This window comes from Acyrthosiphon pisum, chromosome A1, assembly GCF_005508785.2.
Source record: "Acyrthosiphon pisum isolate AL4f chromosome A1, pea_aphid_22Mar2018_4r6ur, whole genome shotgun sequence".
Lineage (NCBI taxonomy): Eukaryota > Metazoa > Arthropoda > Insecta > Hemiptera > Aphididae > Acyrthosiphon > Acyrthosiphon pisum.
Window position 1 is genome coordinate 110,076,219 of NC_042494.1, and position 27,227 is coordinate 110,103,445.

The 27,227-nt window shown below is 29.1% G+C and overlaps 4 protein-coding genes across 6 annotated transcripts in view; 3 read left to right on the top strand and 1 right to left on the bottom strand.

Moving 5' to 3' along the window:
* The window catches only part of LOC100161104 (bifunctional lycopene cyclase/phytoene synthase), a 25,233-nt gene extending 7,527 nt beyond the window's left edge, over positions 1-17,706 (bottom strand). The window contains exon 1 of one of the 2 annotated variants that reach the window (XM_016801018.2): positions 16,959-17,706. The gene's annotated coding sequence lies outside the window, so the exon portion shown is untranslated. Of the gene's footprint in view, positions 1-8,423; positions 8,590-16,958 lie in introns of those variants that run through there. The other variant, XM_001943135.5, reaches the window with a different exon arrangement.
* On the top strand, positions 8,931-26,796 carry LOC100159050 (phytoene desaturase). 2 transcript variants are annotated; one of them, XM_001943190.5, is made up of 3 exons: positions 8,931-9,198; positions 24,380-24,980; positions 25,211-26,796. In XM_001943190.5, the coding sequence occupies exons 2-3, from the start codon at positions 24,391-24,393 to the stop codon at positions 26,205-26,207; spliced, it is 1,587 nt and encodes a 528-aa protein (XP_001943225.2). In that variant the 5' UTR covers positions 8,931-9,198; positions 24,380-24,390; the 3' UTR covers positions 26,208-26,796. The 2 variants fall into 2 exon arrangements, with proteins under 2 accessions (XP_001943225.2, XP_029343889.1); XM_029488029.1 differs by lacking the exon at positions 8,931-9,198 and adding an exon at positions 18,655-18,786.
* Positions 18,674-27,227, top strand: part of LOC100169110 (phytoene desaturase) — a 74,318-nt gene continuing 65,764 nt past the window's right edge. The window contains exon 1 of the mRNA XM_029488030.1: positions 18,674-18,786. The gene's annotated coding sequence lies outside the window, so the exon portion shown is untranslated. The remainder of the gene's footprint in view (positions 18,787-27,227) is intronic.
* Positions 18,696-27,227, top strand: part of LOC100161380 (phytoene desaturase) — a 36,854-nt gene continuing 28,322 nt past the window's right edge. Inside the window, exon 1 of the mRNA XM_001950729.5 lies at positions 18,696-18,786. The gene's annotated coding sequence lies outside the window, so the exon portion shown is untranslated. The remainder of the gene's footprint in view (positions 18,787-27,227) is intronic.

A 27,227-nucleotide genomic window follows, 5' to 3' on the forward strand; every position in this document is an offset into this window, starting at 1 on the left:
ACTGTACAGCAGAGCGACATCCACTTACCCACTTTTTAATATATTATGTTGTTTTGTGTCATTTTTATATTCAAGATAGGTACAATTAATTCATATAAGTTACTGTAATGAGTAATGGATGTGTTATATATTTTAAATTCATTGACAAATCATTACTACAAATAACGAGTAAGTAATCAGATACTGTAGTCTGTAATTAAGGCTCCATTTCTAAGGAAATGTTGTTTTATAATTATATAGCTGTATTACTCGACTTCTCCATGCAAAATTATACATTACAAAATATGGCACTCACTGATTTGTGTATTATTATGTAATAATTTCATTGGATTAGGCAGTTTAGGTGAAAAATATATATAATAATATTGAAAACAACACAAGGTGCCACAAATAAAAAATGTACCTATTCATATTTTTCTCTCAATTATCCGGTGACAGGAGTTGGGAACTAATATTATGTATAAATAGCTATGCTCTAAATCCCATCTGTAGTCTATAGAACTATGTTCTATAAATTAAAAAAAAAAATACTATAAGTGGTTCTAGAACAAACTGTGCCAAAAATACCTATTTCAACTTGATAGTTGCAGTTCAAAAGTTGTCTGTAATTTTCACAGTTTTTTAATATTTTAAGTTTAAACATGAACATTTCCGGATTAAAAATTAACCTAAACAGTCTCCGAAAAGTCAAAAACAAAAAGTTTAATTTTCGTATTTTAAGTACAAAATGTATCTGTTAGTCCTCATTTAGTGGTTTAATTCCGGGATAAAAGTAGTCAATATGTTATTATGTTACTCCTTGCAAAGCCCACTACCTGCCTGGGATTACCTGTCAATTTTATATTTCAAGACCATGCGTACAATATTTATTTATAATGACAATAAAATAACAACAATTATTATTTTTGTTTAAATATTTAGGGTTTTGTAAATATTTGAAGTTTAAAGTTGAAATACAATTTTTAAGACAAAATTATCTTACATTTGTATTTTTAAAATATTTAGGTTTCTTTAGGAACTTATGAGGTACGTTGTTTTAAATGGTCAAGCCTAGAATATTTAAATTGAAAATTGTATTAACTTATACAAATTATACAATGTATAAAATAACTTGAAAATTTCGTGATTTCAAGAATTTTATCAACATTTGAACTTAAAGACATTACTTATACACACAAATTGTAAATATACATTTATAATATTTTTAAATTGCTACAATTAAAACTTATGAGAAACCTTGTATTTAATTTTCAAACTTTCTGACTGAGCTTAAACATTATTATTAAAATGAATAGGTAGGTATTGGCGTATGGCAAACAAACTAAATCAATTCGAAAATTTTAAGTGTCCATAAATAGCTTAAAATCTGTCTAAATATATAAAAATTATCATTGTAATAATTTAAGTAATGGTAAAATGTTTCAAGTTTCTATGATTAATATTTTTTGAATGATAAGAAAATACATTAGAAATTAGAATATTATCTAGTGTTGTCAAAGTTTGAACACATACTTAAAAAATTAATGTGATTTAACGCCAAACATTTTTTTTTACTTTGGTAACAAAAACATCCGGTTTTTATTGCATCTAAGCTTGTGTTCTAGAGTAATTATCTATAAATTACCTACTGAATGTGAGTGTGGTAACACATTTGTTTTCCTTTTTCATATCTAGATTTTATGTTATATAATATAAAACAAAACATATATAGGTAGTAGCGGTGCCGATTATAACGGTATCATCTTACATAATAGTATATTATTTTAATATTAATTTATAAATAATTATTTATAAATATAATAATTAACCTAACCTTCGTTGTTTTTCTAAACCTTTAACCTTATCCACTAAAGTGTATTAGTATTCTTGTTAACTATAAAATAATCAAATGTTGCACACATGGAAACAATAATAATTGCATAATATTCACATAGGTACAATTTATATACATTATAATTATACATTTTAGATTCTAAGTGCTAGATAGGACAGTAAAAATGCTTGGATTTTCTTCAACAGTATCTTTTCTGATAGGAATGTGAATCTAGTTGGTACTTGGTCAAATTTCCCAGAAATTTTCAAAAGCGCCGTGAAAAACAAAAGAAAAATTAAAGAAAAACGGGAATTTTTACGCAAAATCTGTTTTCGAGAAAATCGATTTTGGTTTTTGGTGCAACTCTAAAACAAGTGACCATAAGTACATGAAATGTTGATTGAATGTTTATTTTAGCATTTTGTATGCACCATAACATTTCCAAATATTTTGACTCATTTTGAGCTGTTTACGGACATTGTCAGTTTTAAATTTTCTTAGTTTTTTTTTTCTATAAATGTAAATTTATCTGTTGCGTGAAAAAGCGTGAAAATTTAATACAAGGCTCCTGATATATTGTTACAATAGCAGTTGAAAAATAGGCACAATTTTTTTTTATAAGCATTTAAAGTTTGAATTTTGACAAAATGTATCAAATTTAAAATATAATAATTATTTTGTAGTTAAAAATGTATAAAATGTTCAACTTTTAATTTAAAACAGGGTTCCATGTAAATAGGTTATATATAAATTACTTTATTCACAAAAATATCATCAAATATAGGTACTTAGTAATATCATAGGCTGACTGAATCGTTTTTCTTATACAATGATATTATATCATTGAATTTGAATTTAACACCATCCATTACAGTGACCCTCTTGTAACCTACTGTACAGAAGAGCGACACCCACTTGCCCAACTTTTTTTTGTTTTGATTTTCCCAACGCTTTTAAAAATTTCTAGGAATTTTGACATTCTTAATGCACCAACTAGATTCACAGATTCACTTTTCTATCAGAAAAGATGCTGATCACGGAATTGGAGCATTTTTACTACCAAAAAAAAAAAGAAACACTTCATTGTAAATATGTACAATACTTTTATCGCAATGCTCAGAATCTAAAACGATAAAAAAAGTAATTCAATATTTATTTTTTTTTTAAATGTTGTTTTTTTTTTGACTTCAACATTTGTAAAAAAAATGTTTATATTTGATAAAATGGGTATTCAAAAGAATCCCGTTAAATAGTAATTATGCGTGAAATTATATAAAAATTTGCTCATTGTACTAGATTAGAACGTCTCATATTATAATATATAGAAATTATCTTGAATAATTGAATAATGAATAAATAAATATTATTGTAAATTATTGTTTACTGTTAATGTCTGTTATGTAATTTTATTATTATAAAAATCCAATTTACTATGGTTTATAGACTATAACCTATATAAAATATACTTAGTACCTAATTATTATTAATTAATTTCAGACATTTTTTTTCATTAATATAGTTTATGGCGTTTATATGCATGACTTAGGTACAGTAAAGGTTTTGAAATTTTATGGGTTATCTTCCTCTTTTAGTAGGTTTTTAATTGGTTTTTGAAATATACGTTAATTAATTACAATTTACAATATCAATAATAATTTTAACTAAAATTATCAAAGTTATGATACATAATAACAATAGTTATTCTCGTGAATCAAATGAATAATTTTCAATAGTATAATACCATGTTATTTTATTTTATTTCCATTATTGATCAGATGGGTCCAGGGTCCGGGTTACGTTTAATAACAATAATTCATTATTTACGGGAAAAAAATTTCCAATTACATAAAATAAAATATATTGACAGTGGTTTATAATGAACATAATATATATAAAAAATCTAACAAGTTATGTTATAATAGTAATAGGTTTATAGAAATAAGAAACAACGAAAAATAATATATAAATAGTAAATAGCTATGTAGACTTAAAAATATAAAAATATAATGTGATATGAATAACATAATTAATTAATGGAACAATAGAGTAATAAGTATAGGTAAGTGGCTCGGCGCTGCTCAGTGGCTGAAATCAATCACGCGACGTAATATAGAGTAAGAACGTAAGTTCTCGGATAGGTGACGACTGACCAGTGACCACTTGGGTTGGTAGTGCGCAAAAACCTTGCCGCACATACACATGTTCCTAACCGACCGTACCAAACGTGCTAACCCTACTGCTGTACCAAATTACCAACCTAATGACAGTCTAATGACTAATATCGTTATTTTTATTTTTATTTTTATTCGTTACTGTGGTGATAAACAAAGCGTTAGAAATTAAAATCCCATTTTTAGCGGTTTTTGTAATTTGTCGGTGGTTTTTCCCGTGGCATTAAATAGCTATTGAAAAAAAAATACCATTGTAAAACCACTAGATCCCTCTCTCCGCTCAGAATCTAAAAATATATAGATAAGATAAAAAATATAGTAATATACTATATGAGAGAAAAAAAAATAAAAACAAAAGTTAAATCAAATATTTGACAAATTGAATAATGTAGTATTAAATAAACCTAAATTTGTATTTGAATTACTCGCAGACATAAGAATATTTGCAGGAGTATATAGCATATAATTTGAGGAAGTATAGTGGAGAGATAAAATTATGAATTGTTTCTGGAATTAGATTTGTTAACTCTAAAATTTAAACGCTCAAGAATTTCAGGTCAATCTATAATATTATGCAAAATTTTATCTTTACAAATACTAAACCTAGTTAAGCATAAATGATTTATTTCTTATATAATTAATATGAAAATTAAAGGATAGTTTTGAGTCGAAGAAAACGCCAAGATGTTTAATCAAATTAGTACGTCTCAAATTTGAGTTATAATGTGTAATCAAAAAATAACGTATTTTTTTTTAAAAGAAAATTAAATTATAGCATATTTACATATCAATATTCAAATTTCAAAGACATATCGTTCTCATTACAGACATTATACCATTGATAAAGTCTGTTGAAGTCACATTATAGTAAATACTTTGATTCTAAACATGAAATAAAAAACACAAAAATTACTTTAAAAAAAATGTTTCCTTATCTAATAAAACCAATCGATTTCTCGCCGAGCTCAGAATCACAACAGTTAAAACTCAGTTATCGCAACTTCAACATAATTACTTATTGATTCATATTTTAATATAATTCCATAACAAAAAAAAAGGATTGGATAAAGTAAATACACTGATAGAATTTATTTGTGCGATAGTTTTAAAATTAGTGTTCATTATAATTTATAGGTATACCCATTCAATACATTCCTGATAAATTTTAATGGGCACGTTATGTGACCCGGGTGGCAAGGTCACTCGATTTTTTATGTATCATGTTTTGCTAAATTTTCAATTTTGACCTCCAAAAATTATCAACTACCTATGGTTTTTTTACCAGAAAATATACTGAAGTTAAATTCGATGCATTTTACTGCTCCAAAAGCTAAAAGGCGATGAGAGACTAATATATTCATCACTCCACTGAATCAATAGTTGTTGAATTTTTTCAACACTCAATTGTGAATATTTTATTCAAATACACCTATTTATTTAATATAATTAATTTTCATTGTACATCGTTATTTCAATTTTAAATTAATTTTATACGATTAATTATACTATATTAGGTACCTATATTAGAATTTCAAAGTGAAATTGTATAGAAAATAATATATGGAAATAAGAAATAATATTATGTAATATACTATTATGCAGTAATGACGTAAAGATTAATAACTAATAACCAATTAATAGAACAAAAAATATAATTGTAATCATTTTTTAAAGTAAGTTACCTATCTTAACAGCTACTTCGCCGCTGAACTACAAACTGCGTGTACTTGGTACAACTACTTTATACGAGAGATCAACTTTAAAAATTACAACACTGTATATAGTTTATAACCACGCGTATTGTTATTATATAATATGTACCTAGTATCTACTTAAGAAGAAAAAATTCGAATATTTAGTTTATTACCAACAAATCTTACCAATAAAATATGCCAGTGTATATACTTAAATAGTTATATTGTATACCTATTAAGTAATAGCTTATGGCAGACGATACAGAGGAAAAGAAAATAAATGTACACAATTATATGGCATACAGATAATGATGCAAGATGCTTAAAAATTGTTAGGTATTGAAAATTGTATAGGTACGACTTTGAACAATGAACTTATAAATTAGTAAATTTTTTTTTAGGTTTTAAGGCGTTAACGACTTAGATCATTAGCCTAGTAGGGTTGGTACAGTTGGATTGGGATGGTTGGGACGGTTGGTTAGGAACACCCGAACACGTGTAAGTGTGGCAAGATTTTTGCACACTACGAGGCCGGGTGGTCACCCATCCGAGAACTAGTGGCAGCGGCCGTTGCTTACTCTTAGTCACGTCGCGTGATTCATGAAATAATAAACGGGTATGCTGGCAACTCAAACCAACACGGCGGATGCTTTTCTCCGCTTATCATAGTCATTGTTATCATCATTTCCCCCCTCAATTTTTACGAAAATTTACTTCCTAGAATTTAAAATACATAATTATATACAGGATTATAATATTATAGTACACTTATAAATAATAAAACATAAAATGTACATAGGTAAGTTTATTTTGTAGTTGAATAATTTATAATTTTACTGTGGTAGTATTCATGATAACATTATTTATGATAAGCATCCGCCAAAGTTGCCAACATACCTGTCTATTTTGTCATGGCGTGATTGATGTTAGCCATTGCACCGCGCCGAGCCACATAAGTAAATTTATATATAATATATATATTAATATAATATATTTATGTATTATACAGTAGTTTTAGGCTTCTAAACATATAATGTTTAGAAAACCTTATACCTATAGTTATATTCCTATTGTGTCCATCTGTTAGCTACCAGTACACAGGTAGTAAGATTGTTTATATTAAGGTATTTGTTTATTGCCCGTAGTTACAGTACATAAATTGTAAATGGAATTATAATTTATTGCGTTTAATACGTTTAGAAACCGGGAATTTAACAGGCTCGCAGAGCTAGCTTTCGTAACTTGCTTATGTGTTGGTCTAAAAAAATATTAGTTAATCCATAATCGTTTTTTCATTTGGGCATGAAGGTATGACCTTTCAGTTGCTTATAACTGTTTTCTGTTGACGTATCTTAGGCCTACATTATATTTAGCGTTGGTAAGTATATTGATATATCGCAAAAATAATAACTGATCTTACACTGCGTAGCCAGATACATATTAAATTCCCGTGGATATTTCCATAATATATACCTAGAGCGTTAAGCTTGGTAATTTTAAATTGAAATTTTTTTTTTCATTGAAATTTTGAAAATTTGTTTTAGATTCTGAGCGGAGCGAGGAAGCTAGTGGTTTTACAATCATGGCGTTTAATTATTTTTCTTTTCATTTCTATTTTTTTTTATCCTGTAGGTATACAACATTTCTACCAGAATGAGTGCTTCGATTTCAACATATATCATCTTATCTTTTAGCAAACTGGATCAAGATGGTACTTTAGAGAGGTCATTTTTCGATTTTCTCAATACTTACCTAATGCCACGGGTAAAACCACCGCCAAATTACAAAAGACTGCTAAAAGCGGGATTTTAATTTCTAACGCTTTGTTTATACCATAGAAACGAATAATAAAAAAAGCGGGTAAGTGGATGTCGCTCTGCAGTATTCAGCAAAAAAGGGGGATTTAAATACGAAAAACAGAAGTTTGTGTCTCCAAAATGACACTCCTTCAGTAACAGTTACAAAAGTATCAAGAATTAAAAATAATCGTAATTTATAAAATATATGACCAATATATAATACAATATATAAATATATTTTATTAAATAAAAATTCCAAACATAAAATTTCAAAAAATAGCATTATTGAAGGGAAAAAGGGTGAGGATGCTTGGTGAATCACCCTCGTGAAACACAATAAAGTTTTTAAAATAAAATTTTGTCAGTTATGACTGAGCGGCAAGGTTTCGTGTCTTAACATTTTTACTCAGGGGCAGCTCCAGAGCCTTGGTTAGGGGGGGGGGGAAGTTATAATTTCACAAAATCTTATAACATAAAGAAAACAAAAATTTTTACAACACAAATTCAAGTCGTCTATTTTTAGTCCATTTACCCAGCAGGTACATCGTCATACCTCTATGGCCCATATAGTCCATATGACAATATTATAATAATTTAATATGCATTTTTTGTTAACAATATACATTTTTTATAAATACGGGCTTGGAGGGGGCGGCCCCCCATAGGTTAATATAGTATAGTAATTAGTAGGTATATAATATATATATATATAGATAGGTATTATTTATTCCCTTGCTCTTCATATTATTTTTTATTATAATGTGCAGCTCTCTACTCTCTTATCACTGGCCAGTGGCCACCCCTGTATTTTAGTGTCGCATATTAATCCTAACATTTAAAAAACATATCTAAGACAATTTAGTCAGTAGTGTAATTACACTTATTAGTATTAAGTATTAGATATTATATAGAATATAATTACATAAATATAAGTTATTATACTAACCAATATGGTATAGAATGCTGGAACCGAATCAAATTTGTTTTATTTTAATCTATACAAGAATATGTTCAAAGCAAAAATGAGCATTCAAAAAATCTATACAACTGCAGAAAAAAAACTGTACTTCAACATTGAAAGACACGATCACATTATATTAGCTTATGAATAAATGCGTATGCCTATACATTAAATATTATTAATATTATCAAAAAAAATTCTTTAGATAAGTATTTAGGTAGGTTAAGTTAGTTACGGCCTATTTATATTTATTTATTGTCGGTCTAATATTATATAATATGAAAATTATAGGTCAATTATTAAATATACTTATATACAACACATTATAATATTGTATACCTTATTAGAAACCTATAAACTATAACTAATACTATGATATGTACTACCTACTAGTTACATAATAAATATAACCTTTGAATATCATATACAACAAATAAAGTTTAAAAATAAAAATTATGTTTAATTACGTATTTGATATGATAGATTATGAATTATAGATTACATACAGCATTAACATAATTTTCAATGTCGGAGTGTCAATAATTGGGTAACTATTGTTTATGACTTTATGTCTTATAAAATAATAAGATTAAATTATAACGTAGGTACTTCAACTCGGTAGTACCTAAATATCAGCAGTATCAGTTATACCAGCAAAGAGTACAGAAACTTTTTGGATTTATATTTTTAAATATTCTAATTAAAAACAGTGAAGTTGTAAATATTATATACTGTTTGCAAACACACTATTTGACCAAAGGTATACATTTTATATTATTTTTCTATAATTATTGTTTAGATTCTGTAGATTTTACGAAAGTGTGTGTATTAAAGAAAAAAAAAATGTTTGTGGGTCATCAGTCATCATTATAGAGCTTTGAATTTGTAGAAAAATGTATTACTTTTAGCTTATTGTAAAATATAGCTTCCTTAACACAAAGTTTGAAGGAGGTACTTACTACCTAGAAATTAATTCAATTTTGAAACTTCCATTTTTTTGATATTATTAATCATTTCCGTTATTTAAAACTTTTTGCACACATTTTGTGAAAAAATATTTCATATTCGTCTTGTAAATATTTTCATGTTTTGAAGGCACGTCGAACTTAATTAATAATAGGTATCTTTAATTTAAAACGCTTTACACTTGCTACTCGTGCTTTTTATTTTTATATTTTTTAAACTAAGATTTTAAGGTTTTTTTTAATGCATTAATTTTCATCACTTTTAACTTTTGAGCAGTAAAAAGAATTTTTACTATGAAGGTGGTTTATCAAAATATGATTTTTTTTTCATTGAGTTCCAAGTACCTACCTTACTTTTTAAAATAATTGTGCATAACTAAAAATAAATTCCGGAAGCCAAGAATATGTATACAACACAATTATAATATTGTTTTTTTTGTAGGAATTCATAAAAGAATAACCGTAGGTACTTTAAATTTTTCATCAAATATATTATATTACCTAAATATTATAATTTACAATATATATATAACATGCTGAGAAAAAATGCTTTCTCAGTAAAAAAAAACTATACAATTAAATACTAGGTTACTCGTTAAATAATAAGTTGTTTCAAGTACAATTAAAAATGTATAGTGTCAAAACTCACAAGTAAAAATTTTGACAAAATTGGATATTTAAACATTTTAAACGAAAAATAACGATTTTAGCTATATTTTTGTAATTAAAAATGTAACAGGTAATTGGGTCTTAAAAAACTATTTTCCATTATGTAGGTACTTATATTATATTATTATTATAATAAATAAAATATTTAGATACATTTTAACTTTTAAGCTATTTATAACACGAAACTATTCAAATCATACGGTATATTGGCATTGACTTATAATTTATAACTTATCACTAGGGCCCGGATAAAAATGTCCTAAAAAATTGCATTTCAACCACAATAATGTCCTTGAAAATGACCGAATTATGTTTTTAAGAATTCTTGAGCAAACCAAAATACGAACTTAACGAAATAAACGCTCAATAGCTATTGCGGTGAATCACCAACTGACCAATTAGTTACTGGTTTGAGTGCCGGACGAACAACAGCCATTAATCACACTATGGGTAGATACACACGTTATTAACGTACCGAAATCATAAATAGTTAATAATAAATTATTAGGATAAAATTTCTTGATCTTTTGGTTTGAATTACCAAGTATGTTTAATCTAAAAATGTATATAGGCAATGTTTAAATACCTATGCACTAAAAATTATAAAAATTAAACAAATAATAAATACTCTAAAAAGTTCAAAATATCTACTAAAAATACAAATGAAAAGTTTAAGTTTTCAATTCTCGGAAGTATGAAACGGATTTTAAAAATAATTATGTAGTAAATAAATCGTTTGTTATTAAACAAACCTATACTTTAATGATATAACACAGACCTATAATGTAAATATATTTTAGTTAAATTCAATTTACACTATATTTTTAATGTTTTGCATTTGTGAGCCAACAATGTATGTCGAAAGAATACAAGTTGTTGTACAATATAGGTTTCAAGTGTACCTTGTTATTGAGTGCGTTACTATATTACACTAGGTATTCCATTACGGATGTATTAAATTTGATAAGTAATTGTATGGGTGGTTTCTTTCATCAAATTTCCATGTCCATCTTTGTAACTCTCATCATAATATATGCTTATTGTGTCTAGTCGATTCAGATTGTGTATTACGCTTAAAAATTAAAAAAAAAAATAAATAATTGTATACGAAAAACGAGCTGAGACGGTCTCTCAGCCCACATATTTTTCTAAGGATATTTTATACTTTTCCATTAGTAATACGGTAGAGTGCACTAATTTTTACCATACACAATTACACACCCTCAAGTAAGCACCAACGTAACGTATAATGGTCATCGTTATTCATCTTCTAAATAACGTCTTTCGGCGATATAGACAGTGGAAAAATAATATTGAATTACGAAATAAAGTTTCTTAAGAGGATGTCAGCGCACTATTTGTTTTCTCTCTATGGCCAACGCGCAACATAGACAAAACGCATTTGCGCAGAATCGTTTTTTTGTTTTTAAGTAATCTTAGAGTAAAATTACCCATAACAAAAAATATAGAGAATAATATTTTTGAGGGAATGACATATCAATTTCTTTTTTAATATCGTTTCACAACAATCATTTAAATTTACAACATTTTTTGTTTACTTTGAAAGCCGAATACAAAGTCAAATAACAATAAAATATAAAATCAATATGTCATTCCCTCTAAAATATTATTCCCTATCTTTTTCGTAATGGGTGGTTTTACTCTAAGATTATTTAAAAACATAGAAAAAACGATTCTGCGCAAATGCGCCAGAGAGAGAAAACAAATAGTGCGCTGATATTCTTTTAAGATATTATAATATTAACGTAATAATTATAATAATAATCTAAAATCTTACACTATTCATTTTATATAGTATACTAGCTGATCCCGTGCACTTCGTTTCCCGTTAAATGTACCAACTCTAAATGCCTCAAACTTTGTTAAATTCGTTATTTAATATTTGGTGTATGGTAAAATTTATCTCAACTTTTCTGGTGCCTGGAATCAAAATTGTGATTCGCAGCAGTATATTATCAGGTAGGCAATCTACCTGCGGTAGATCGCGAGCCCCGTGCTGTTTGTACGTAACTTTATAATTTAACTCTAAAGTACCTATCAAAGCTATACCAAGTATGTCACTGAACTCCTTCTAAACGGCTGAACTAATTGTAAATGCCGAGTCTGATGACTAATATTTCCTCCTCGGGGCATTTTTTTATGTACGTAACTTATATGTGAGTATAATACGCTAAATACTTACGTAATTGCAATACATATAATATCAAAACATAGCGTATAAAAAAATTAAATGCATTGAATGAATACACTGATTTCACGGCAACCAATAATTATTATTATAATAGTTTTAAAACCCATGGCAACCATTTATAAACAAAAATGTCCACCGTAAATCTCTGATTCCATTTGAGCACATCCACTGGTTGGACCTAGAGGGATGATTTGTGAATCTAAACAATCCGGGGGTTACCCGGGGGCCACCCTAACGGTCCAACCATTTAGGAGGAGTTCAGTCACAATACACGTACAGTAGAATTATATATATAAAGATAATATTACTGAAAAATGACATAGCAAACATAGTTTAGTGGGTTGATGATAGCTATACCTACATCGCTTTACATTTTTAATATTATTTTTTTTTTTTTTTACATTGGTCTTAAGTCCGGCAACTGGGGCCATTAGCTGTAGGATGGTACTGAAGTAGGTTTTTTGGTACGGTGGGGAACGGTTGGAGGAACACGTTTTTGTGTTTGGCAGAATTTTCTAGTGGGCACTCGTAGTTATCTGCCATGTCCGGGTGGGGGATGACGACTTCTCCGGGCACCGTCACTGCCCGAAGAAAAATGCCACCCGTGGCTGGGATTGAACCGGCATCGGTTTGCGTCGTAACCGGTCGGCCACCCCGTCCCCCATTTTTAATATCAACTGAAGAAGGATATTGTATTACACATTCAATATTTTTTATTTAAACAGTATTATCGATATACCTATATATTGAAAAAAGTCAATAACTTCAATAATTTAAAATAGTTCAAAAAGAGTAAAAATATTTTGAAAATTATATTATGGTTAGAAAATGCTTGTATAAATATTTGTTTCTAGTTTCAAGTAGGTATCTACGATTATTCGTTTAAAATAATAACAAAAAATAAAACTGTTTTTTTTTTTTTTTCGTAAACTGGTTTTGTATAAATATTGCTGGTTCTTTTTTTTTTTGCTTACCCGATTATGAAAAAAAACAAGTAGAGTTTTTACATTTCATCTCCCGAAACACCAACTAGATCTGATTTTCTACCAGACAACCTTCGACAGTGAAGATTGAATCAATTTTACTGCTCCTAAAAGTGAATCAAACACACACATACACACACACACATACACACACAAACAACACAGAGAATAATTTTGAAACTAACCAATACATTAATTGCTTCGCTGAGAATTTAAAATGTATTGAAAATTGGTTTAGGTTTTAAAAAAAAAAATCAAATAAGAATCTTTAAACGAATATATAAGTGTTCAGAAGATTTTAAGAGCAATAACTCAGTACTATATTATAATAAAAAATAAAAATAACAATTACTATTTAAAATATATTATATGGGTCAACATAAAGATTGGTACATCTAAATATTTACATTTATCTTACTATAACTGACTATTGATACCTAAATTATACCTATTATTGTATTTATTATTATAACTATATAAGTGCACTTTACATTTTATAAATATTTAACATCACTAATTAAATAGTCTTAACAATTAATATATAAAAACAATAATACGGTTTTCTGTTAATTTCTCAATTTTTTAAATATCGTATGGAGTACTATAGTTGATTACTAGAATATGCTGAACATATGTATATACAAATTAATACAATGTTTTAATATACCTATAATTTTATATTCCCACGCTGATGGGAATCGAATAAGATGCTTTTTGATGTAGATGAGGTAGGTACCTGTCTCTAAAGATTGAAATATTCATTTTTTAATTAAAATTACGTGGATGGTGTATCGTAGGCGCTATAGCAGCAAGATTTGTTATGTTATGCATACATTACTTCGGCTTTGTCATGCTCGCACTCAAAACATTTTCGACGTTTACGACCGGTGCGTCAACTTTATTATCGAGAGGATTCGTTCGTAAAATTATAACTCAACTCCAAGGATATTGAAAATAATCGCGTGCAACTGTTTACGGCATAGTGTAACGTAATGATGTTACCTATCGAACGATTATTATTATTATCCATTATAGATCACTGACGTTTCATTACGCAGACTTCAAATCACTGATCATCAAATCATAGGCACATATAGATTATTATTTTTATTACATTACATATAGATAGCGGTGGACTTACGCCAACATAGAATAATAATAATAATCATAATATTGTGATCGTATAGCTTTTTATACTTACGACAACCACGGTTACGACGTTACGCAACATTCTGATGCCTATAACGAGACGATCGCAAGGGCGTTCGGTATAACTAAACATAATATCATATTATTTTATAGCCTATAGACAAAGGAACTTATGATATAAGTGTAATATAATATTATAATATAAACCTGTGTTATACAGTATATATGTTCTTTACGTAAAAACGCAATATATACCTAACGGTGGCGGCGGGGTAAAATAATATCCTTATCTACACGTTTGCAGCTCAATCGTAGGTTAGGTACGATAATTGTATACAGTAGGCATAATATTATGATGTTCCGCGTTTATGTCACAAAAATATAATAATCATTTTTTTTTAAATTATCCTTTTCGGTCGGTGGCCTAGAAATGGTCCCAACAGCTTATAATAATATATACAGTCCACTCCCCTGCCTCTGAGATCCAGCGTGCAGTAGATTATCGCACTCACGTCGGCAAGCCTATGTGGCTATGTACCTACATATGTCTAATATTGGGTTTGTAAAATATCAACTCTATTAGACACGGTAATGACGCAGGTATAATATAATAAAATTATGTCAATATTGGTTACTGGTTAGGGGGCCCCGATAATCTTTACGAGTCTTTTCACCAACATATTATTAATTACACACCCACTCAAATATACCTATTCCGTCATCAACAAATAATTACTGCAAGCAATACGAACCGAATCCTATATCGAAATATAAAGCGTTTAATACCAGGGTGCATATTATAATATTATAAACAATCATTAAACATTTAACGTATCAATCAATAATGATGGTTAAACGGTAAAGTGTCTTACGTTAAATGGATCACCCTGTATATTGTAATATTTTAATATCAACTCAAAAACTTAAAAAATAAGGTGGCTGGAGCAACCATTTTTTTTCCATACATTTAGCTCAATAAGCGAAAGAAAATTAAACATACTTTCAGTAGCATGATTTCAATTTTGAAAAGTAAATTTAGTTTGTATTCTTCTTTTCTAAGTTTGCTCGGAAGTGGATTCTTATATTTTTCGCTATCTACAACTAAGTCAAGTTTAAGTTTATTTTGATAAAAATAAAAACTTACTATGCATCATATTAAAAATAATGTCGTAAATCTATTTCCGAGCAAACCTAGAAAATAGACTAACAAATATTTTCAAAACTAATTTAAGTCTATCGAAACAATGTGAATTTTTATTATTCTTTTGGTACTGTTCATCAAATGTCTGCCCTATAGCCGGAGCAAAAATATTTTCTACGTGTTCATTGACTTGTACATGCGCGTATGGGTGTTAGAATATTTCTAAGATTCTTAGTACGATAAATACAAGGTGTGATCAATACACCTTGGATACATATTACAATACAAAATAAATCGTAAGTCCGCGAATTCAAATATCGTTGAGAAAAGTGCGATAACGGATTACGCACACTAATGTTCATTTACTTCTCGCACATTGACACAGCCAAAATGTACATTTAATATTAAATGCCTAAACATACTCCTTAAAACATGGTATGCTCCAGCCCTCTTAAGAGTGCTTAAAATACACAAAAATAACGAAATATAAACGTATTTGCCAAGGCTGGACATTAACGAGATAAAAAGTTAATTTAATTTTAACTTTTTAACTTAACTAGTTACTTTTGGCTTTCCATTAACTTAACTGTTAACTAACTATATATTTTTTTTATTAACGTGAAATAACGAATTAATTTTTCATTTTAAGAAGTAAGATAAGTTAATTTATTTTAAATTTCATTATATTTCACTATTTCAGTCTATTTCGTTTTCATGTCAAAAAATATTTACCGTGAATTGTTTAAAGTTTAAAATGTATATCATTTGAATCTAACTTATATGGAAATACTGTATAAAGTCTAAGCATTATACATAGTCTATAATTTAGTTTTGGGTTGGAAAAAAATTTAGTACTCTAGCGTTGTATTAACAAATCAACTTTTTTTGTAACTTAATAAAAAGTGTGTACATATATCTTTTAACTTAACTGAGATAACCTATAGTTAAATTAACTTTTAACTTCTTGTTATTGGTGCATATTAATTTAACTTAATTGAGTTAAAAAAAATCATTAACTTGCCCAGCCTTGGTGTTACCTAATATTACGTATAATAAAATACAATACATAATTTCCTATTATTTTGAAATAATTACCTAAACACATTTTTCATATCTACATATTTATAAACTTTCTTCATAATATTATGTATTTTAATAAAACAAAAATGCAAAAAAAAACACAAAAATTTTAGAGAACAGCATGAATTGTGTCCTCTGGACTTAGGGTTAGATTTACATAATGATTATCAAAACTAAAAACTGTAGTACATTTATCTATGATATAAAAAAATCTTTGCTCAGCTTTTCAAATGTACCTACCTACCTATATGCTACTCTGGAAAGTCGGGGACTTAAATTTATAGGTTTCATATTATATTACAAAATTAACAGTATACTAACCTATATAATATCGGGTCTCGGGTCTTGTAAAACGTAATCATCGCAACGTACTCACTGCATATTATAGGCTTCGCACTCTATAAAATACATTTATACAACAAAATATCTATTACGCGCGCGTAACGTGCCTTATATATTATGTTGACAAACAGCGCAGTCGTGTTAGTATATAATATTATATTGAATGATTAAGTTGTACGAAAGCACTCGTATTTACGATGATATTACTATGATCGTTATTATAATATGATAATGCTATCGTTTCGACGTTATCGTGCACGATATAATTATTATATAGTAACGATATCCAATGTTTGTAAGACGCGCAAAAGGACGCACACGCTGTACAGGACCGCCGTATTGATGGACGCGAACGAGTTCTGGTGGTCGGTGTGGGATTTTTTGTTGGAATACGATGTCAGCGTGTATTGAAGTCGGTGTGGTGCAACATCGCGCAACATTTGTTTTTATTTTAGAGTGTACGGACGGATACCTACACAGCGGCGGTGGCGGCGGCATGGCATCGTGTGTTATGGTGGTGGCCGCCCCTTCCTCATGCCTAAAGTCACCACTGCGTGGTGCGAATTGCACGCGAACGGGACGACCTACTACCACTCCACCTGTGAGCCTACGACGTTAAAATATTTTAATACATCACGATTTTGGGCATTTTTTTTAACGTCTCTCGGGAAGCTCGCACGTTCGCGTCCAAAATTAAAATGGCCGAAGATTACGTATGTTGTACATCACTACGCCACTATATATATTATAATGAACATTTTATATGTACTCACGTCAAGCCGCACGCCATAATATTATTATGATGCCGGCGATCACTCCTCTATCCTTCCCCGAGCAGACGATCGCGTGCGACCGTCGTCGCCGGTTTTTTATAATGAGCTGAGTGTGTCATTGAGCGGAGTCATACAGCACTATTATTACTGCAATTGTATCGTATAATTATGCGTCACATGGGTAGTATAATTGTATACCTATAACAGCTGCCACTTCGTCTGCGATAGCATCTCAGGTTGTCGTATTTAGGTGCAGGTATAACCGTCGCGTCGGCGGGGAAACCGAATTTCGAGGAGCGATTCGAACGACGACCTTGTAGATAAATGATTTTCTGCTACCATCGGATAACCTCTTTCGCCCACCTACGCGACGTTATATAACAATCCTGACAATGATGGTAAACAAAATGTTGTTATGTAACATTATAACATCCATGACAATAATATTATTATATGACTATATGAGTGCGTTGCCGGCGCCGCCGCGGAGTGAGCGTTTCCCATCACCGCACTGCGCGGATACATCGTATATGCCATACGATATTTAGCGTCGTCGTGACGTAGTGAGCGCTACGATTTTATTATTACTATTATTATTTTGGTGATGGCGGCATGAATGTTGCGTCGTACGTTGCAATACATAACAGTATTTTACCATCGTTGCCGTGCAGTCGTGTGCGGTGCGAACGAGACGCCGGACAGTCGTGTCCGTGATCCTTTCCGAGTACTCGTGTATCTTGCGCAGTGACTTCCACCACAATATTATATTATACGAGTGTAGGTGATAACCCAGTGAAGTTGACCACGCCCGAAGGTTATACGAGGATAATATTTTATAATATATAGTCGTCGAGCCTAATACCGTCATCGCTGCGTATCCTTTGTTTTAATAATAAATATCTAACCGACCATATTATACGCGTATTAACCGAACCGCGGTATACATACTCCTGCGATACCACAATCGCGACTGTGGTCGTTCCGGGCACCAGTCCAACAAGATATATCCAGGAAGGGGTTGCCGCCAACCAAAGGTAATTTGGAATTTACTACGAAGTATAACTACGGCCTACGCCGCGTACTGGTTGGTAAACTTGTTCCGATTAACACAGTGGCGTCATTTTTGTTTTTGAGAGGGGGGGGGAAATTTTTTACCAGCTCAAAATAAAACTGAAAAGACACCCGCTTGCTAACAATTACATTACACTACATTACAATTGCATTTTTATCTCAATACAAATAGCCTTCTTACATAGTTTTATACTTACTAGTTAGTATTAAAGGTATTAATTCTAACGATTGTAATAAATCAATTAATATTAGTAAAAATTGGCACGTAGTAATTTAAAACTTAATTACACAAGATATTATAATGATATTACATCAACCATATTTTAGAACTTTAAAGTCACATTAATTAATTACTAATATAATGCTCTTTTATTTATAGTAAAAAGGATTTTTACATATTATTACCTTTGAACTTCTAGTGTTTGAATTCAGATAGTACCTATATTAAATAATAAATAAAAATACTTTGTCAATTTAGTATTCGGGGGTAGGAAAACCATTACAATCAATATTTTTATTCCAATCCTTTACATCACATTTTAATTAAAAAACATATCAGTAGGTAATCAAAAAAATATCCAATAGTTTTGTACCTATACTATTACCTATATTAAAATGGGTAAAAGGACGTTTCACCCTCGTCGTTTTGTTCCCGTCAAAAAAGCGTGTCCACGGACGTTTCGCCCCCGTCTATTATTAATATAGGACATTTGACCCTCGGGAGTTATGTGATGTTATTTACCTACCCATAGGACGTTTGGTCCCCACTATTTTAAATCACTACATTTACCTAAAAAGCTTTTTTTAATTTTAAATTTCAACCTATTTTAAACAATTTCAATATAATTTATATTAATATGTGGGAATGGCCTACCAACAAATTGTAATAAAATTCCTAATTTTGATTTTTTTTTCGATCCCTGCTCTAAGCTAAAAACTTGTATTTATAATTTGAATATTGATGTTTAATTTGTCCTCAGTTATTTTAACGAATGTCTTCATTTGTTAAATTCACGATAATTTTAGTCTTTCAATACTGACATACTGTACTCTTAGTTTTTACCCTTTGGGGTTTTACATATATTTATTTAATATTATATTATTATTATTATTATTAAAACTAATAACTTTTTTCAAAATATTATTTTTGGGAATCTCCTAACATGTGAAATTAGTAATTACCAATTTTGTTTGAGTTATTCAGCTACAAAGACAAAGACGAAAATATCAACTCCCGGGGGCCAAATGTCCTATCTTAATAATAGACAGGGACGAAACGTCCGTGGGCTCATTTTTTTTACGGGGACAAAACTTAGGGGCAAAACGTTCGCAATTCATTAAAATGTGATGTGACCTATATTACCTACACATTATACAAAAAGTTAGTTAAAAGATTTAAATTTTTTCCTGTAGAAACTAGAAAATCATCTTGCTCAAGAACTAATTACAATTAAATTGTATTCAATTGCATTACGATGGTTTTATGGTATTCTAGTGCATATTTTATATCAACTGTGTTATGTAATGAATCTAAATTGGTGAACATTATAAGACACGCGACAGTATAATATTTTAATCATTTCTAAAATCTTTAAAATATTCAATTACCTACTTAATTAAATCTTATTTTAACAATATTGAGAGTTGAACACTAACTAAATATTATTGTTCGCACAATTACATGGCCACATGCCCACATACGTATAATAATATATAGACATAATATTTAGTCGTTCATGGTCAAATATAGTTTAAATTGATTCAAGTCAAAAAGCTGGATTTTTCAGTATCATTAATATTTTTAACTAATTTTATTTATTTAATATTTATTATGTTTACTAAATACTTATCATTTTATTCGGAAGTTTATCCTTAGAATAAATATATTCGAGTATTCGACAGATAGTTATCTCGCGAATAAATAAACGATTGAAAAACCGGGCCTAAGTGCTTGCAATAATAGATGTACAGCCACATATTGTGCTTGTAAAATGTACAATACCAAAACAATTTTACTTGTTTAAAATTTACATGTTTACTTTACGTATTGTCAAGACAGTGATAGTTTTATTATTGAATAATTGTATTTTAGCAGTCATTTTACGTTTCTTCAGTGAAACGTAAAGTTTATATAATGATGTTAGATTTTGTCATTTTGATATTGTTATTTTATAAATACAACGAAAAAAGAATTTTTTCAACTATTTATCGTATAAAATACCTACTAATAGTGAAACAAAAGTAAGTTGATTATCGATATGGTAAATATTTTATTGAGGTTATTGAAAAAAGTTTTGTTGGGATTGTTGAATTAAAAAAAAAATGAAATGAAATGCTTATAAATTATTACAAATAACTTTGAAAGTGTATATTTTTGTAAGATAATATCCAAGTTATATTCCAACGTTTTTTTTTTTAAAGGGTTGTATCATTAGGGACACTTATAACGATATTTAAAAAGATATAATTAAAAATTGGTTCATATTATTTCCATTCTATGTAGAGATAAATAAAGCAAAATGGTTGTCCATGATTTTTATATTTATTTTAACACTTATGGTAATTTTTGGTATAAATAGACTTAAAAATATGTTAAAAGACGAAATATTATAGTTATGGCGTACACAGAATTTTTTAATAGCTGTAAACATTCCGAAGTCTGACATAATGTAGTAAAGTTATAATAATAAAATAATTGCATGTAAACTAAATATTCAAAACTATTTTCATACATATTATATTACATTTTATAATAAAATAAAATTATGAGTATATAACTAATAATAATACTTAATAGTAAATATTTTGTATTTATTTATTATAGCTTAGGTATAGCTGGTTTAGATGTTTGGTTATCCGTTGATCGTTATCATAATATTTCGCTATTGAAAGATAATCACGGAGATTCGTTATGAGTTATAGACTATCTGTAGGTAATTCATTATAAATTATAATAATATAATACCTACTTACGTTATTTTAATCAATAGATATTTTTAAAAACATCAAAATAAATAGCATAAGAATATTCACTTATATTAATCCAAATTTATTGAAAATATAAACTAAAAATTAAATAGGTAATTTACTTCAAAAAAAATTGTGAAGTAGTTATAAGACTTACAATTGCTCTGCAGCCTACAGTAAACCACGTCATTAAGTATGCAATTATAGGTTATACCAAACAATTATTTTAATACCTACATTTTTTCCCCCATTTATTTTAAAAAGTGGTGATAATTTTAAATTTTTACCGACTAAAAAGTAACAACTAGATACAATTTGGTATCAGAAACCTCTATCGAAGTTGATGATCAGAAATTTTGTCTATTATAAAATTTGCCATCGGGCAAATGAAATAAAAAAAAAACACATATCATTGTAAAATCAATCTTTAATCGCTGCGCTCAGAACCTAAACCAAATAAGTTAATTAAAAAACAAAATAAAAAATAACTTATTCATGAATTAATTTGCATTAAAGAATTTTTATAGCATTACACATTCCCAGGTTTTGTATATGAATAAATTTACATTAAATCCAGTGGATTGTGGATTAAATCTTAGAAATAATATCACGACCTATACTCTACATATATACTTGCAGAAGTCAGAATATTATGTTTCCAAATAGTGTGATTGGAGTAGATGAATATTATTATTTGCTCTTATAATATTTTAAGTGCCTATCAATCGATCGGAAATATTGTGCGAAAGGGGAACGTGTTGTACAGGCGCGGATTTAGAAATGAAAAAAGGGGGGGCTAAACAAAAAATGAGACTAAAAGGGGGGGGGGGTGCTTCAGCCCCCATAGCCCTCCCCCCTTGTATCCGCGCCTGGTTTTGTATGGAAATCGGTTAAATATATATTATCCTAATAGTTACGGCAAAAATGATCAAGATTTTCGATGTTTGGTGTTAATTCGTAAATGATGACCGTCCATGTACCTAACCCATAACATTTGTGTAACATTGTTGTCGCTACAGCGATGTATGATAACGACATAAATTTCATATAATTATGCAATGACCTTCATACTATTGCGTGACTGTTGTTATTGTGTATTCGGTGGTATTGTTTATAGTCGGCGGTGAATACGTCTTTTTACGTGAAAATCTATTTTATTTTTATATTTTTATAATAATTATACATGACACGCATATTTCTATAAATCATAATAATATATTACACAATAATATACAGGACATACTTCGTAGTGTGCACTATCACTACGTCATACTTATTTTATATACAAATAGTTGATATTCCACCAAAAACTATATGTTATAACTACGCAGTGTTACAATTATAATAAGTTTATCCTGGATATAAGTAAAAAGAGTAATTTACAACGACTATGGAAACTTCGTAAAATTTAATTATGTATCTACCTAATTCAAATATAATGTGCCTTTAACGAAAAATAAGATAGTTTGTAAAATTAATCATTAGTTAACACTTATAGATTACTTGGAAGTACCTACATTTAAACGAATTAAAATAAATTAATGAGTTTATGTATTTTATGCATTTGCAGAAGTACCTAGGTGAATACTAAATACACTTGTATTTTTATTAATTTTAATTTGTTTTAACTTCCTGTTAGTTATGAGCAAAATATTGACCAACGTTTAGTTTTGCAAAATATTATCTTATTCCTCTGTATCTACTTATATAGATACCTATTGGCTATTTGTATCAACATAATGGGATTTTACTTTATCTTTTAAAAGCTTTAGTCATTATACCTACTAGACATTTTTATACTAAACTACTTTTTACCCGAAAATATAGCGATATGTTTTTGATAAGATATTATCAAATGAAAAATATTATTGATGATGATGACAAACATTTTTTTTTCATTGTGTGTAGTAAAATGAAAAGACGCATATTTTGTTTTAACTGTTATAAGTTGTAACTACCCAAAGTATAAAAAAATATAGGTACATACATGTACACTTCTGGTAGAAGCGGGTACCGCCAAAAAATGTTTTATAATCAAAGTTCGTAGATACAATATGTTTACTATATCCTATGACCTATAGTGTACCTACTTTGCATTTGTACGTAATGTGTATTACTAAATTTTATTATTTTTTAGCTAAGTAAAAAATCTAACTAATGAGAATGAGAAAATATAGTAATATTGAAAATGGAAAAGTCGATGTAAAGAAATAATTTATAATCTATTAAAGCGACCAATTTTAAATATTAAATACACATAAATAAAAAGTTTTTGGTATTTTAACTTTAATTTATTTTTCTAACTAATTATCTTGAACATGTTTTTTACGCGTTTATATAAGCAAAAGTATTATATAAATGATTCATGAATTTAAGATTTAAAATTAATTAATAAAAATTAAATAAAAATCTTTGTTACAATAAAATAAAATATTCTATACATATTTTTTTTATGATTATAATATAAAAATTAAAGAAATAATACTCAATACATGCATTTTTTACAAATTTTAGTTAAATGTTTCTGAAACATATTAGTTACCTAATGTAATAGGTTTCAATCAATTTATAAATTGAAATTATGTTAAGGAATTGTAAAAATGGCAATTAAGATCATTATCATTGGATCTGGAGTCGGTGGTACAGCAGCAGCCGCCAGACTGAGCAAAAAAGGATTTCAAGTGGAAGTTTATGAAAAAAATTCGTATAATGGCGGAAGATGTTCAATAATTAGGCACAATGGACATCGATTTGATCAAGGTCCATCATTGTATCTAATGCCTAAAATATTTGAGGAGACATTTAAAGACTTAGGAGAAGACATAAAAGATCATATAGAAATATTACAGTGTAAAATTAACTATTATATTAATTTTCATGATGGCCAACAATTTCAACATTCGTGTAATTTATCTAAACTACAACGGTCGTTAGAAAATTTTGAAGGAGAAGGCGAGGAAACTTTATTGAGATTTTTTGATTTTTTGAAAGAAACTCACGTACATTATAGAAAAAGCATTGAGTTAGCAATGAGAACTGATTTTCAAAATTGGTACGATTTTTTTAATATAAAACATATACCGACATTATTGAATTTGCATCTGCATAGTTCTGTTTACACGAGAGCATGTAAATATTTCAAAAGTGACTACATGAGAAAGGCTTTTACATTTCAGACTATGTACATGGGGTAAGTTATTAGTTACAACCAGGCGTGGATCTAGAAAATTTTGATTATACCTTTCTATTTTAGAGTAGGTACGTAATTAATAAAAAAAAATTCTTTTATTGGTACATTGGACGACAGGTGTTGCCTGAGGATCCATAGCCTCCCCCCTGAATCCACGCCTGGTTACATATTATATTATATGAATATGATATTTTCAATAAATAATGCTAACATAAAATCGTAATTTTTAGCATGTCCCCGTACGATGGATTGGCCCCGTACAACTTGTTACAATATACTGAAATAGCTGAAGGAATCTGGTACCCAAAAGGAGGCTTTCATTCGGTTTTGGAAAGTCTTGAAAAAATTGCTGTAAAACACGGGGCAAAGTTCAATTATAACAGCGATGTCCAAGAAATAATAACCGATGAGAATGGAGTGGCAAAAGGAATAAAATTGCAGAACGGTAATGTGATTAACAGTGACATTGTTATTTGCAACGCTGATGCCGTTTACGCATACAACAAGCTTTTGCCAAAAACGTCGTACGCAGAAAAACTAGGCAAAAAGAAACTGACTTCGTCGTCGATATCGTTCTATTGGTCGATTAACCAAGTTATACCTCAGATGTCGGTGCACAATATATTTTTGAGCGAACAATATAAGCCAAGTTTTGACCAAATATTCGAGGATCACTCGTTGCCAGACGAACCGTCGTTTTATGTAAACGTACCTAGTCACATCGATCCCACAGCAGCACCAGAAGGTAAAGACACATTCGTGATTTTAGTACCCGTGGGGCATATATCAGACAGAACCGATATTGATTTTGATGACCTCGTGAAAAGAGCCAGAGAACACGTGATCAACTCAATAGAGAAAAGACTGAAGATTTCGAACTTCCGAAGTATGATCGAACACGAGATGGTGAATGACCCGAGAACGTGGCAAAGCGAATTTAATTTATGGAAAGGTTCTGTATTAGGGTTATCGCATTCATTTTTTCAAGTCGCATACTTCAGACCAAGTTTGAAATGTAAAATATTCGAAAACTTATATTTTGTTGGTGCATCAGTACAGCCCGGTACCGGAGTACCAGTTGTGTTATGTGGTGCAAAATTATTAGAAAAACAATTGTGTGCTAGGTTCTTGGAGGGTAAAGTTGAAATGAATACATGGTCGAAGTACGTTTCATTTTTAATCGGTCTTCTAGTACTTCTGATTTTTTGGTTTTTCTTTCGATTTTAATAATCAACTATAGGTAAATATGGAACATAATATGCTCTAGGTATGGGTTATGTGTTGTAAAACTCAAGGTCAAAATGAATTACATTTTTAACATGTTTATTAGCAGTTTTACTATTTTGGGCGTTTTGTGGTATTTAAATAATGTGTAAATTTTCAAAATGTAATTTAAAACATCTATAGTATGAACTGTTTATTTTTACTTTGTTCAAAATAGAATTTTTTTTTACACTCTTATGGAAACAATAAAATTGTTATAAATCGGTTACCAACATTTTAGTTTGCTATATTATTTTCTTATGTCTAGATTATAAGCTATAACACTATTTGTTGTTTTAAATTAAATAATATTATGTATAAGTAATTATAATTCACTTTTTACCATTATTCTATATTTACTATAAAATATAAATTGTACCTAATTGTGTATATATATTATATTTAAGAATAACAAAATATTTGATACGAGTAACGATAGTACCTATAAAGAAGTCGATTTAAAATAAAAACATATTTTGTAGAAAGTTATAAAGACGGTGTGTACCTAACATAATAATAAATTATGTGCATATTTTTTCAAACTATAGTTTGACATATTGGTACTGATTATTGGTAGCAGTTTTAAATACCTAGCTGATAGTTCCTCTGATACTTCGAGTCCGATCCAATAGTTATAAAGGTAATACATTTTAAAATTTTTTAATACTGGTTATTAACCGGTTTCTATTGTAGTAGTTCTTGAGAGGGGGGGGGGTACGATTGGTTTGGAACACGTGTATGGTGCGAGCGATATAGTTACATAGCAATAGTTTTGGTGAACTTAAAACCCAGGTGGTCACCCATCTGGGAGCTAGTGAGGCCGGCCGATGTTTGACCTCAGAAAACGTCAGTGACTGAGGCCAACCACCGTTTCACATCAGGTCCCAAGGCCCAAGGGTATTTAATAATGTATATACTATGGAATTTATTATTAATAAATTATATTAATTAATATACCTACCTAATATTATATACTACATATTT